The sequence below is a fragment of the Elephas maximus genome, chromosome 1 (assembly GCF_024166365.1).
Source record: "Elephas maximus indicus isolate mEleMax1 chromosome 1, mEleMax1 primary haplotype, whole genome shotgun sequence".
NCBI lineage: Eukaryota > Metazoa > Chordata > Mammalia > Proboscidea > Elephantidae > Elephas > Elephas maximus.
The window spans coordinates 21523468-21538625 of NC_064819.1; the positions used below are offsets into that span (position 1 = coordinate 21523468).

General features: G+C 38.9%; 1 protein-coding gene across 1 annotated transcript in view; it reads left to right on the forward strand.

The window, feature by feature from the left end:
• Nucleotides 1-15158, forward strand: part of ATP13A4 (ATPase 13A4) — a 138753-nt gene that overhangs the window by 60938 nt on the left and 62657 nt on the right. Inside the window, exons 3-8 of the mRNA XM_049880221.1 lie at nucleotides 1039-1185; nucleotides 5238-5308; nucleotides 5401-5481; nucleotides 7037-7106; nucleotides 8687-8821; nucleotides 13092-13161. Coding sequence (XP_049736178.1) covers nucleotides 1039-1185; nucleotides 5238-5308; nucleotides 5401-5481; nucleotides 7037-7106; nucleotides 8687-8821; nucleotides 13092-13161 — 574 coding nt within the window. The remainder of the gene's footprint in view (nucleotides 1-1038; nucleotides 1186-5237; nucleotides 5309-5400; nucleotides 5482-7036; nucleotides 7107-8686; nucleotides 8822-13091; nucleotides 13162-15158) is intronic.

Consider the following 15158-nt stretch of genomic DNA (forward strand, 5'->3'; position numbering starts at 1 on the left):
TGGACACAGCAGAGACAGCTCCAAGCTTTATTGCCTAACCTTCAAATTACTTGCCAGGCTTAACTTCTCTTGCTGAATTTCTTAGCTTCTGAGGTTTTCCAGGCATCCAGGGGGGTTTTATGTGTAGCATGTCCCTATTTAGATAATAACGACTACTGTTATTACGGCGGTTTCTAAGAGATCGTTGTGGTACCTGTTACTCATTCCAGTGCTTTGTTCCCTCCATTCTGTTCTGGAATGAAGTCACCAGTCAACTGCAAAGTGAAGCAGTTTCAATTATGGTCATGGACGAAGATACCTTCTTCAGTCCTGCCTGTGATAACATCTTGACAATTACCTTTTGGCAAGTCGAGTTCCTGCATGTAGTGCTTTTTTCATCCATTCACCAGGCTCTCTCACCGAACAGGTCACAGTGCCCCCACATTGATGGAAACATAAGGAACACTAAAACATAGCCCCTTCCATCCAGATAGTCTAGAAGAACTAAGAGAATGAATACAAAGTAGAAAGTGATAAGGGGCACAAGAGAGGGTCAGGTAAAATATTTGCTGGTTGCAAAGAGACAGTTTTCTCTCTTTTTTTTTTTTCCTGGTTGGAAAGTGTTAAAGGGGCTGTTATGGAGGAGATAGAATTTAATGTGAGCCTCGAAAGACGTGGGTGGTTTAATTGACTTGGTTTCTTCACCTTTGGAGACCCGCAGAAACCCTTGAAAGTTCCTTTTTCCCCTGTAAAATTTTGTATCTGGCTGGAGGGTAATAGGGAAAACTGATCCTTATCTGAGAATGTGTCTCCCCTCTCCTGAGCTTCATTATATGTGTCAGGGCCTCATATTCACATCCAGATTCCGCAGCAAATGATGACAAGCCTTTTTCCTTCAAGGCTGTGTGTCTACCAACTCTCAGAGGCATGTGATTCTGTCTAGAATGTTCACTAACTCCATAAACTTGCAGAACTACATTAAGATGATGTATTTCAGGGTGCGTTTTAGCCTGATGGCTTCTCTTAACTTCACGGGGGTTTTGGTGTCTGTTTCTTCAGGATGAATTCCAAACTTACTCCTGGAAAAAGGTAATATGGATCTACCTGTCAGCATTCAACAGCGCATTTGGTCTCACTCCTGATCATCCTCTCATTACAGATGAGGAGTACATCGTAAATAGAGCCATAAGAAAGCCAGACCTAAAGGTAAGTAAAGTCATGGCTGCCGATGATGCCAGAGAAATTTAATCAGTTTCCCCCCTCAAATATAAGGTTAAATTCAGGTCTTCCACTGTGCCAATCTTCAATCAACAGCCTACGCTCTTATAATGAGTATGAACTTTGAAGCCAGCCATAGCTCAGCTCAAATCGTAGCTTTATCCTTCTATACTGTGCAACCTTGGATTAGTTACTTAACTCTGCTGAGCCTCAGTTTTCCCATCTATAAAATGATGATGAGAATACCTAACTCTAATATGAATTGATAAAATTAAGTAAATTATGGAATATAGTGCCAGGCACATAGTAGATGCTCAATACATATTAATAGCATCCTGCCCTATATCATAATCTGTGCCACAGGTTAATCTTACAGTACAAGTAGTCATCTGGGAATATGCTAGAGAATTTGCTTCTGTCCACAAAATGGGCTGATTCTGAATTCTATAATTCAATATTTGCGTTACTCTTTCCTTACCATATTAAATTAATAATACTTGAATTATGCCTAGTTAACATATACATGGTAAAAACACGTTTTACAGACCGAATGTTTTCTCTTGCATTTATAGATATGTAGACAGCTGTTTAAATGGATTTTTATAAGCTCAAGATCAATTTTTTTTAAATCAATAAAATTCAATTGTTGAGTAGTTCCTCTGTTGTCAGTTATTACTACCCGATTTTTCTAACTGCCAAAATAAACAGAAACAGATGCAGTCAACCACCTCAGACTATTTGCTCGCCGAATCTGTTTAGGTGGCCATTCGCCTGAGAGGCGGGTGTCCCAAAGCAACCTATGGACATGGCCTGAATTATTTTTGCCTGGAAAGCCTGTTAGAGCTAGAGCATCAAAGAAATGGACAAACATACAAAGGAAGAAATAATCAAATTAACAAAGAAAACGCAAGGAAGGGGCAGGGGTCTGGAAATGGAAAGAGCTGGCACACAGGCTCGATGGCTTCATTTTCCAACTTATGAAATAGGGAGTTTTGGCTAGTTACTGCCTCTCTGAGCCTTGGTTTCTTTAGCTAGGAAAAGAGACTAAGAACCCCTGCTTCTCAGGGCTATTGTGAACCTAAAATGGGAGGATGAACGTGAAGGTGATTTGTAAAAACACTTTTCAGTAGGGTTTGGGGGAGACGCTCTGGGCTCAGCCACTGTTGCCAGTAACAAGAATAGCAGTACTGCCAAGATGACCACTATTCAGGGCCATTTAAGGGGAGTTTGGAGACCACCGCAAAGGACTACAAGTTTGCAAATGTAGGCTAAAAGGAGACTGTAAGGACAATGAATTGCATACAGATCTGAAACCCAGTGCTTAACTTGTTCAGCAGGATGCTCTCAGATGGAGTTCCAACAGGAAATGAAGACAGGGAAGACAGGGGATGGAGGAAGCTTCCTGATTTTTACTCAGAATACTCAGACTACTCGGAATCAGGAAGCTTCCTCCATCCCCTGTCTTCCCTCTCTTCATTTCTTGTTGGAACTCGAAATTCACCCCACGGCAGATTCCTAATTTCTTAATTATTATTTCCTGGTTTGAAGTTCCAGGAACTGGGGCAAATAAACTCCACCCCTTCCATATATTATCCCTAATATCCTCTTGTCGGAGCCCTGGTGGCACAGCGGTTAAGAGCTCAGGCTGCTAACCGAAAGACCAGCAGTTCAAATCCACCAGCCGCTCCTTGGAAAACTTAAGGGACAGTTCTACTCTGTCTTATAGGGCCTTGAAAGGTGATGAAGGAAGCAGACAAATTCCAGGCAGAGTATGTTTCCTGCTGGGGCATCTCAAAGATGACTAAAAGTCTATGATGGAGTCATTCTTCTCGCTCTGGCAAGAAATGTCCTCAGAAATTGTCAGGCAATAATGGAATTTTCCCTTTACTGGTCTGAGATAACGTTTATCAGTAACCTCTTTGTTCCTCTTCTTGCTGCTTTCACCTGCTGATGTTTTGTGTCTATTTTGTGGTTTCACAGACTCTTGGTCTAAGTTCTCTGACAGAGCAGGGGCCTCACATTCCACCACAGTTTGTCCTTAAACATTTTTTTGAACACAGATTTTTGAACTTATGGAATTAATAAAGTAGGCCGCCTTTACTTTCTATAATTTCAATCCTTGACGTTAAGGGATTTTCAGACCTTCTTCTGAGACTAGCTTGAATATCCTATCTTTTGGGAGACCTTGGACTTTGGAATCAGATGGGCTTGGATTCAAATTCCAGCCTTGCTTCTTAATAGGTGTGATCCTGGGCAAGTTACTTAATCAAAAGAGTGTCAGGTGCAAGATGAAGATGAACACAATACCTGCCCTACTACAGGACCATTAAAAGGCTAACGACACTGTGTGAAAAGCCTCAAAGTGTTCAATAAACATTAGCTGCGACCCCACTCCACTCTTTTTGCTAAATCACAGGTAATACTGAAAAGGGAAGTGAATTGTAGTGTAAGACACTTCAGGTTCCAAGATGTGCCATGATGGCTAACACACAGGGGCTGGTCAGTTTCTAGTACTTTCCTTACCTCTCTCTAGCTTGCAGCTTGTGAAAGAAGAATCATTCCCAGGAGGCAATACACTCCAATTTTATACAGAAAATCGATTAGAAAATACGATTTATTTAATCAAAGTTATTTTGCAGCCAATCTCATTGAAATAGATTCATTCTGTAAATAAAAAATATATACAGCATTGAACATTTTACCTTGGCAACTATAAATGTCTGTGTGGGTGTGTATGCATTTGTACTGATTGAGAAGGGTTGACACTTATTAGTGGTAACTCAAGTCTTGGAGTTTAGGGGTTTAAGATGTATTTCTAGTTGGCATGTGATTTAAGAAAGCATTCATTCATTTATTTAATAAAAAAAATGTATTGACCACTTACTATGTACCAGTTATAGACACTTCCAGCTTCAGAATTTATCAAGTGGTTATACTGACTATAGTATTCACATGCAAAGAGCATATTTAGAAGAGCTGAAGTGGAATTTAGAAATAACATGGTTCAATTGCCTCAATTTGCACAAGGGAAAACTGAGATGCAGAGAAATTGAATTGAATTTCTCAAGGATGCAAATAACAGAAAAGCTATAAAATGAAGCCTTGAACAATACTCCTCAACTTTGGCTGCACATTAGAATTCTCTGGGGAAATGTATAAAAATGCTCATATCCATCCAGACTGCACCCCAGAAAATTAAATCAGAATCTTTTATGGGCAGAACCCAGGCATTTGTATTTTTTCCAACGGGTAGTAATAACCATTGCTCCTTAGCAATATTGCGGTCTCACTGTTTCTCTTCTTAGTTAGTTAGGTCACCAGCTTGTGGAAATTCAGAAGGGTATATAAAGTTGGGTAAAGAAGCCAGAAGCAAGAAGGCACAATTGTCATAAACATTAACCCTTTCTTTCCTTTCCACAGCTGACATCCTCATGCATTTTCTTGGAATAACCTCTCCTCTCTCAGCCGCTGGGTGGGTTTGAACCGCTGACCTTTCAGTTAGCCGCCAAGCACTTAGCCGTTGTGCCACTATTTCTTTGACACATTATATTTGACTGTATACCATATAGAATTTTTTTTTCTGAAAATATATTTTTTTCCTTCTTAGATGTTGGAGCCCTGGTGGCACAGTGGTTAAGAGCTCGGTTGCTAATCAAAAGGTTGGGAGTTGGAATCCACCAGCTGCTTCTTGGAAACCCTATGGGGCAGTTCTACTCTGTCCTATAGGGTTGCTACGAGTCGGAATCGACTCAACAGCAACGGGTTGGTTTTTCGGTTTCCTTAAATGGTAAAGTGGTGGAATGCAGGACCTGGGTTTTAGTTATAATTTTCTCTATAGTAGACCCAAAATCAATGTTAATAGAATGATGATTTCTAATAAAGAATGCCATTTGTTCAGTAGGAAAGGATAGGATAGGAAAGGATAAAACCTCAAGTCAGTATAGCTGGGCGCTATTTTTGCTTCTTCCCTAAGTGTTTCTTTAACCATGATGTTGTTGGGTATTCTCAGATCCTCAAACTTAGTACTCTTTTTTTCGCAGGTGAGATGCATAAAGGTGCAGAAAATAAGATATGTTTGGGACAACTTTGAAGGACGGTTCCAGAAAATTGGGTAAGTTCTTTCAGCCGTTGCAACCAAGGAACAGAACAGTTATCTCAAAAATATTATTGCTAAAGATGTCCTTCTTGTGATTATTATTTTAGCTCTTTGGAAGACTGGCTCACTTCTGCCAAGATACACCTAAAATTCGGATCAGGTCTAACAAAAGAAGAACAAGAGATTAGGTACAATGCATCATTGTCCATACCAGCTCAAAAGTGCTGTTATCCATTAGCCAAATAGAGAGTCCAGTAAATGGTTGTCTTAACTGGTTAAGACTAGAAAACATTGTGATGCTCTGTGTAGTGTTATTAAAATAAATTCCATTCCCATACATCATCTCACTTCATCTTCAGAGCAGCCTTGTGGGGGAAGTAGAACAGATGTCACCACCAGCCAAGGTGGCTTAGCAGCCTAGACAAGGTCACGCAGCTGAGAAGTTATGAATACTGAGTAAGAACAGAGTTCCATGTCTTCTAACTGTAGGTTCTGTGTCCTTCTTACTGTTCATAATGCCTCTCAAGGTTTTTATCAGACTAACCTTGAGCCGGTTTTGATTGTAACCAGGAAATATGTACTATGGCGTGATAAAAGAGATAAAAAATGATTGCGAAGCATCAGAAGGTCATGAAGGACAGGCAGCTCTTCAATTCCAAATCAGTTGTGGGGCAGAGGAGCAAGATTTAAGAAGGGCACTGGATTGGATGCTAAGAGTCTGTCACTATTCACTATGTGTCTTCGAGCAAGTATCTTCTCCTTCCTGGGCCTTAGTTTCCCAATTCTAAAAAAAGGGAGAGGAGTCTAAAAAGCCCTGACTGGTCCTGAATTTCTATGATTTCCTTCTCCTCTGCCCAATTCTGCTACATTGAAGACTCATAGAAACTTGTAGTATCAGCACCACTTGGGAGCTTGTCAGAAATGCAGAATCTCAGACCACACCCCACCCCTATTTAATCTGAATATTAGTTTTAACAACCTAAGTTTTAATAACCTAAGTTATCTGTATGAACGTTAAATTTTGATAAGCACTGCTGTAATACATTCAGCCAAACTACTTGACTTGAGTAGGCACAGAGAGAGTAGCTGGTGTTCTCAACAGCAAAATAATTCTGAGTCTCTTCAGTCAGAGGATTGTATAATTCTATATGTAGAGTTATTTTTGAGAACCCAAGACTTTTCATCCATATAAAAAAAAAAAAAGAAAAAACTTCAGCTTCCCAGAACTTCTGAGTGTATGTAGTAAAGTACAGTATTTCCTCATGAGCAAAATGGTTCTCTCTTAATGATCCCTCCATCTCACTTCCATGGAGCCAGAGTTAAGGAGAGACACAGCTGAGAAACTACCAACCCTGAAACTACCTGAATGAGTCAACGGGTAATATTAAATACCTGGATTGCTGTGGTTAGCTGCTGTCCAGTTGGTCCCCTACTTGTGGCCACCCATGCACAGTGGGATTGAACCATTGTTATCCATAGGGTTTTCATTACCATCAGGGAAATATTTAGACCTGGAGGAGAGTCTAGTTCAATAGAAACAATCCGATTATGTTTACTGTTTTTGCACCTGGGGTTCCCAGTTATTTTGAGAAAGAAGTGAATGTTACAAAAGGAGGAAGGCTTACGTTGATCCCACAGATGAGGAAATGAACATGGACTAGATCTTTTTTTTTTTAAATAGGTGAGAAAATGAGTTTCATTTTTATTATCAGTGACTAAATGATCTGTGATCTCTCCCCATAGGAGGTTAATATGTGGGCCTAATACTATTGATGTTGAAATCACACCAATTTGGAAACTACTCATCAAGGAGGTAAACAGTATTTTCTCTTGGTGACCTGTTTGGCTAGATAGAAAAATAGAGAAGCTTGATTATAAATAAGCAAGAGTGTTAGTTGTTAATAAAAAACAAAACAAAACAAAAAAAACCAAGAGCCTTTTTCTCGTATCTCTTTTCTGTTCTTTTTCTTGGAGACCCTCTTTTGCACACATTGCCCGAAACAATGTCACAAAGCTCATGTGTCTACTTATTTAATGACTGAATGAACACATTTCCTTCCTCTCTCCTTCTCTCCCTTCCTTCTTTCCTTCTTCCCTTCCTTTCTCTCTCTTTCTTTTATTCTCTCATTATGCTGCTTAACCTGTTTCAACTTTGCAAAACTAAAATAATAATAATAAACTCAGTCCTTTCCTAATGGGCAACATATACAATTTCCTCAGTATCCAACATCACACAAAAAAAATCCCCCTGTTTGGCCTTATTAATTACGTTAATCTCAACGCGATTTGTCCTTCACTGGGGTGGGGAAGGAGGACTTGATCATCATTTCCAAAACTGAAATCTTCCACTTTGATTCTATCATTGGGCTTATCATTTTGCATTTTACAGTGTTTATTATCGAACTGTAGCCACACAGCTGTATTTGGGATCTTCCTCTGTTTTCTACCCTTACCCTTCTTTGTCTTGAGAAAAAGCTTAGCAAACTCAAGGTTCTTTCTCAATATTCCCAGCAAGCTTTCAGGCATGAAAGAAAGTGAGGCAAACTGATAGGAAAAGTTTCTGTGTGTTTTTTCCCTTAACCAGAGCCAAGGGTTGCCATTCTTGCTTTAGAAAGTTGGAGGCCAACTACAGGCAATTTGAGTAAGGGCACAAAAAGTTTTTGACCAAAGCAGAACTACAACTATTGGAATTAATATCTACTCTCTCCCACATTGTTCTAGGTGTACAATTTCAAGAGAGCACTTTTTAGCTCAGCTCTTTACTTACCAGAAAATGTAGTCTTCAACACATCCATTCATCTAAAGTACTTTAATAGCTTCAAATATGGCAGCTATTATGCCATAGAGAAGAACAATTGATGAGAAGGCATTTTACTGTTGTAAACCTTAATTTAACTTTACCCTCTGAAGGCCAGTAAATATAAAATGGAGACGATATTAACGTCTACTCCTTATGGAACGGTCGTGGTGGTCAATATGATGATACATGAGACACTACTTTGTAAACTACAAAGTGCGGCAGTGATTCAAAGCAGGTGCTCTGGGGTCAGATTGTCTGGGTTAAAGCTTGGCTCTGTAAAGTCTCAGCAGTGTGGCTTTGGGCAAGTTATTCAAGATCTAAGGCTCCGTACCTTCATCTTTATAATGGATATAAGTAGTAATTTCTGGTTAATAAGACAATTATGGGAGTTAAGCGAACAAATGCAGCAAAGTTGCTTACGTAGTGTCTGGAACATGGGATTTGCTGAATAAATATAATAATAAGGAGAATAAGGTTATTGTGTAGGATGATTAATGTTATGGAGATGGTTATGGAAAAAAACAAGTCAGTGGATAACTAAATATGAAGCCTAAATATTTTTCTTGTCTTCCTGCTTTTATGTCTGCCAACAGGTTCTAAATCCATTTTACATATTTCAACTCTTCAGCGTCTGTTTGTGGTTTAGTGAAGACTATAAGGAATATGCCTTTGCCATTATACTCATGTCCATCATTTCTATAGCACTGACTGTATATGATCTCAGAGAGGTGAGTTTTTCCATCAATTCTATGCATTCAGAGATTGTTTGCTGTTGTGTGCCATAGAGTTGATTCTGACTCATAGTGACCCTATAGGACAGAGTACAACTGCCCCATAGGGTTTCCAAGGCTGTAATCTTTGTGGGAACAGATCATTAGGTCTTCTGTGGAGCAGCTGGTGGGTTCAAACCACCGACATTTCAGTTAGGAACCCAGGGCTTAATTTTTGCGCTACCAGGGCTCCTTAGAAAGAGAGTAGTATTGACTTCGTTGAGTTTTGGATAGAAGGGGAATCAGGAAATAGCCATTACCCATTCTATATTAAATGAGACCAAGTTTGTAAGTTCTAAGCACAATGCTTAGATTATAGCTGATGCTACAGATGTGTTAGTTGTTTCCCTTCCTCCCCATCCCACCTCCTAAGCTTCTGAGTTATTTATTCCTTCTCTCTTTTTTTATGTTATCTGAGGGTGATTGGCCAGAAGAATATACAAATGTTTATACACTGTTAATAAGTGAAAAAACATAGGCAGAAAATACTGATGTACTTTGAAAATTGTGCAAGAGGGGTGGAAGGTGGGAGAGTCTCCGTTGAATAAGTAGCTCCTTTGGCCCTTATGTTTGATTGGTACTCATCTGACTACACCCAACCCAACTCTTGGCTTTCTATATGCCTACACCAGGGAAGCTGGGTGCTGCTGGGAAAAGAAAAATCATGTAGAACAGAACGGTTGATTCATTCTAAATCCATGAATGCCAACTTCATCTGGACAAGACTTTGGTACTTCTCTGGTCAAAGTGCTCTTCCATTCACTGAGATTATGGTTTCAAATCTCTAAGTTCTGAGAGGTACCCATCTTCCTATATCCTGCTTTGCCTCTAACTCAGCAAATAATCTCACCACTGATTTTGCAAAGAAGATGGAAGTCACAGGACAAGAATTTGCTCAACTTTCAACCTCCAGCTACCAAATGACCCCCCTCCTGCCCTGCCCAAACCAAGAAAACCAAACCCAGTGCCGTCAAGACAATTCTGATTCATAGCCCTGCCCTGGTCTGTCATTTTTTAAGGCAAATATAAGCAAATACAAATATACAGATTTTATTTTTCTTTCGTATACAAAAGGTAGCATAATTACATTATTTTCTAATTGGCTTTTTTTTTTTTAAATTAATGGCATACCTTGAGAATCTTTTCATATGAATATACAGAGAGATTTTTCATTGTTTTTACTGCTACATATACCAATTGTTTCCAAAGGTATATGGTAATGGCTTCCAAATTTATATATATCTCAAGTCCATATATCTTTTTTTGATTCCAGGCTTATAGATTGGACAATCTGTTTGATATACCTACCTTCATGTCTAAAAAGTATCTTAAACTTAACACAGTCAATACAGAACCCAAGTACTCTTCTCCCAAATCTGCCTTTTCGGCCTTTCCTGACTTGGAAACAGATGAAATTGTCCATTCAGGTGTTCAAGCCAGAAATCTTACTGTCATCCTAGAAACTTTTTTTTAAAGCTGCTTTCTATGTACTAAGTCCAATCCTGTGGATTTTCTCTCTTAAATATCTCTTACAATATTCACTTTTTCCCATCCTTACCCTATTGTGGTCCAAGTTAACAGCATCTCTCGACTGGCAATAGCCTCCCATCTGGTCACTGTGTTCCCACTCTTGCCTTCCTTCAGTGCAGTCTCCATACAGCAGGTTGAGCCATGGTTTTAAAATGCCAGACTGATACTGATGACTCTCATGCTCTTACCACCAAAATGTTTTGAAGTCTTTCCATTGCTCTTACAATAAAGTTCCGAATCTCATCCTAATCTTTAACATCTATCTCAGCCAACCAACTCATTGTTGTCGAGTACATCTGAGTGGATTCTGACTCATAGTGACCCTGACAGGACAGAGTAGAATTGCCCATAGGGCTTCCAAGGAGCAGCTGGTGGATTCGAACTGCCAACCTTTGATTAGCAGCCTGAGCTCTTAGCCACTATGCCACCGGAGAAGTTCTCAAGTTTTTAGTCTCCAGAGACCATTATACTCTTAAAAATCGTTAAGAACCCCAAAGAGCTTTTGCTCTTGTGGGTCATATCTGTCAATATTTATCATATTACAAATTTAAACATAAAATTAATTTAAACGTAGAATTATAAAATATCTACTAATTCATTTAAAAATTACAATAAAACCTTATTACATGTTAACATAAATATATTTTTACTATGTTTTTGGAAATGAAAATAATTTAGAGAGAAGAATGGCATTATGTTAAAATTTTTTAAATCTAATGTCGGACTTAATAGAAGACAGCTGGGCTGCTTCTGCATTCAGTCTGTTGCATTATCATATGTTATTATCATCTTATCAAATTATTTAGTTTATGAAAACTTCACTGTATACTTGTGAAGAAATGAGATTGAAAAAATAATTGATGTTGGACTATTATTATGAAAAGAGTTTTAACTTCTTGGACTGAAAGTTTCTCAGGAACCCCCAGGAATCCTCAGACCATGCTTTGAGAACCACTACTCTGCTTGTACCTGTAAATGCTCGCCTTGCCTATCTCCCTTCCTTGTTTCACTTCCCCTCTCCCTTGCTTCCTGCCCTCCAGCCACACTGGTCTAACAAACAAACCAAAGCCAAACAAGCTTCTTTCTTGAAGCCTACTCTTCCAGCCTCAGAGCATTTAGACATGTCACCTAGAATATCCTTTCTCTTCATCTCCATGATCTGCCCTCACCCTTATGACTCCTTATCGCTGATTGTTACTACACATTTATGTGTGCGATTATCCGATTACCATGGATTTTTCCCATAGGATATAAATTCCTTGATGGCAAGAACCACATCTGTTGTGTTGACCATTCTATCCCCATCTCTTAGGATAGTATTTGGCACATAAAAGTTGCTCAATCCAAGTTTGTTGAGTGAATACATGAATGAATAAGCAAATGATTTAATGGTATAGCACACTGCCTTTGACCTTATCATATTACATTAATTATTCTTAGGATATATTGATCAGATTTGTAAGCGATTTGAAGGTAGGCAATTTACAGAATATCTTAGATGATAAAATTAGAATACAAAAACAAACACACTAAATATTTGGAACCTTTAACACCCAGAACCATGTAGAAGCTCTTTCACACAATAGCTTCTCAATAGATGTAAAATCAAATAGAATTTCATTATATTTTTCTCTGTTCTTTTCATATTGATTCACTCCCAATGGCCCCATATATTAGAACAACAAAAGCTACAAGATCATACCAGGAGCTACCATACTCTTTGTGAAGTTATAGGCTAGGAACTTTGATGTTGAGGGATTCCAAAAAGTTGAAATAATGCTTAGTTCTTGAAGCTATTTAGGTATAAACAGCATCTTGTATGATAAATGTATTAATGTTATTTACTACTTAAAGAACTGAAGACTAATTTGTAGTCTCAAAAACTCATTTGAGTGGAAAGAGCATGCTGGGAAATTCCTTTCTACTAAGGAACATGTAAAGATCCTTGGTGGTGCAATGGTTAAGCTCTCAGCTGTGAACCGAAAGGTTGGTGGTTTGAAGCCACCCAGCCACACCAAGGGAGAAAGACCTGGAAATCTACTCCCGTAAAGATTATAGCCTAGAAAACCCTATGGGGGCAGTTCTACTCTGTCATATGGGGTCACTATGAGTTGAAATTCACTGAATGGCACCTAAAAACAACAACAAAGAACACATACCTTGTATGGCTAGGGGAGAGGACAACAAGTTGTATGCTTTTGCAGCTGAGTAATAGGGTACCAAGCTCTTTGTTTCTAGCTAGTACATTCAGCTGGCAACAAGGTGGTGCTCCACTTTGGTGCAGTGGTTAAGAGCTCAGCTGCTAACCAAAAGGTCAGCAGTTTGAATCTACCAGCTGCTCCTTGGAAACCTTCTAGGCAGTTCGACTCTGTCCTATAGTGTTGCTATGAGTAGGAATCGACTTGATGACAATGAGTTTTAGTGCCTTAATGAATAATACCTGGATCCCACATGCAAATAAGGTGTTTGAGTGGCACAGTTTGGGCTCAACTACTAATCTCAAGTTTGGTGGTTTGAACCCACCCAGTAGTGCCACAGAAGATCTGCTTCCATAAAGATTACAGCCAAGAAAACCCTATAGAGCAGTTCTGCTCTCTAACACATGGGATTGTCAAGAGACAGAATGGACTCCATGGCAATTTTTCTTTTAATATGCAAACAGATACATCTTTTTCTATTTTTCCTTCTGCTTTTCCAGCAATCTGTAAAACTCCACCGTTTAGTTGAGTCACATAATAGCGTTACAGTCTCTGTCTGTGGAAGAACAGGTAAGTGCCACTATTTTATACCTGTGTTGTCATATGGAGTCAGATGAGGATTTGCATTTCTGATTGTTCCTACTACGCCCATTTTGGAAACCCTGGAGGTGTAGTGGTGAAGTGTATCTATTGGTAACCAAAAGGTTGGCAGTTTGAATCTACCAGGCGCTCCTTGGAAACCCTATAGGACAGTTCTACTCTGTCTTATAAGGTTGCTATGAGTCGGAATCACCTTGACGGCAACGGGGATGGGTGACTCCCATCTTTGTATGTATCTTTTTCTGTGCATTTGCTTAAAGGAATGAGGAAATTTAGATCTTTTCAGTTAAAAAAAACAACAAACAAGCAGTAAGAGCTTTATTGAGGTTGAATTGACATATGATAAACTGAACATATTGAAAGTGTATAATTTGGTAAGTTTTGTCATGTGTATGAATCTGTGAAACTATCACCACAAACTAGTGACCATCCATCACCACCCCCAAAAACTGCTTTGTACCCTTTTGTAGTTCCTCCCTTCCCTTTCCTCCTTCCCTGCCCTATCCCCAGGCAACCACTTATTTGCTTTATGTCACTATAGATTAATGGGCATTTTTAAGAATTTGGTATTTGGCAAAGCCATTGTTTATTCAATCAGCCTCCTCTGGAAGGATTTTTTTTCACCCAGTCTTTTGCTTTTACAAATAGTGCTGCAATTAAAAAAAAAAAAAAAAAACGTTGAGCATATATGCCTTTTCATATTTTTTGCCAATATATCTTTGGTATAGATTTTGAGAAGTGAAATTACCTGGCTAAATATACACTTACTATCGCTGGTAGATATTGCCCAGTTTCTTTCCATAGAGATTGTACCAGTTTGCATTTCCTCAAGAAATGTGTGAGAGTGTCTCTTTCCTCACAGCCTTGCCAACAGAATATGCTAGCAAAATTTGAGTTTTCCTAACCAGATAGGGGAGAGATAGTATCTCATATATATTTTTCCTCTTTCTTTTTTTTTTAGGAAATAATTTAAAACAGAAAAGTTGCAAGAATAGTTCAATTTTTTTTTTTTTCCCTGAACAACTTGAGATTAAGTTGCTGACTGGTGGCTTCATGACATGCTTGTGCTCTTTCTTACAAAGATATTTTCCAACATAAAAGATAGTGCAACATGGATACAAGGAGCCTTGGAGGCACAGTGCTTAAGTGCTTGGCTGCTAATGGAAAAGTTGGTGGTTTGAACCCACCAGCCACTCCATGGGAGAAAGATGTGGCAGTCAGCATATGTAAAGATTACTGGTTGCCTTCGAGTTGATTTCGACTCATAGTGACCCTATAGGACAGAGTAGAATTGCCCCATAGGGTTTCCAAGTAGTTGCTGGTGGATTTGAATTGCTGACCTTTTGTTTAGGAGTCATAATTCTTAACCACTGTGCCATCAGGGCTCCTCCGTAAAGATTACAGCCTTGGAGACCCTTGGTGCAGTTCTACTCTGTCTTGTAGGGTTGCTACAAGTCAGAATCGACTTGTCAGCAATGGGTTTTGGGTTTCGAACACTAATACATTACCACCATCTAGTGCTCAGACCATATTCAGGTTTTTTTTTCAATTGGCCCAATGATGTTCCTACAGGATAAGGATCCAATCCAAGATCACACAATGCCTGTGCTTGCCATGTCTCTTCAGTCTTCTCCATCTTTCCTTTATTTTCATGACCTTGACACTTTTGACCCTGGTTAGTGCGTCCAATGTTCCTCAATTTGGATTTGTCTGATGTTTCCTCATAGTTAGATTCAGGTTATGTGTTTTTGGCTGGAATACCACAGAAATGATGTTGTGTTCACATTGCATTCTCTCACGTGATAATTTCCATTTTCCTATTAGTTAATTAAGACGGTGCCTGCTGTAAATTTATTCTTCCCCCCTTTGTAATTAATGGTTATTTTGTTGAGGGATACTTTCAGACTATATAAATAAACTATCTTCATCGAATTTTCACCCATTAGTTTTAGTACCCATTGATGTTT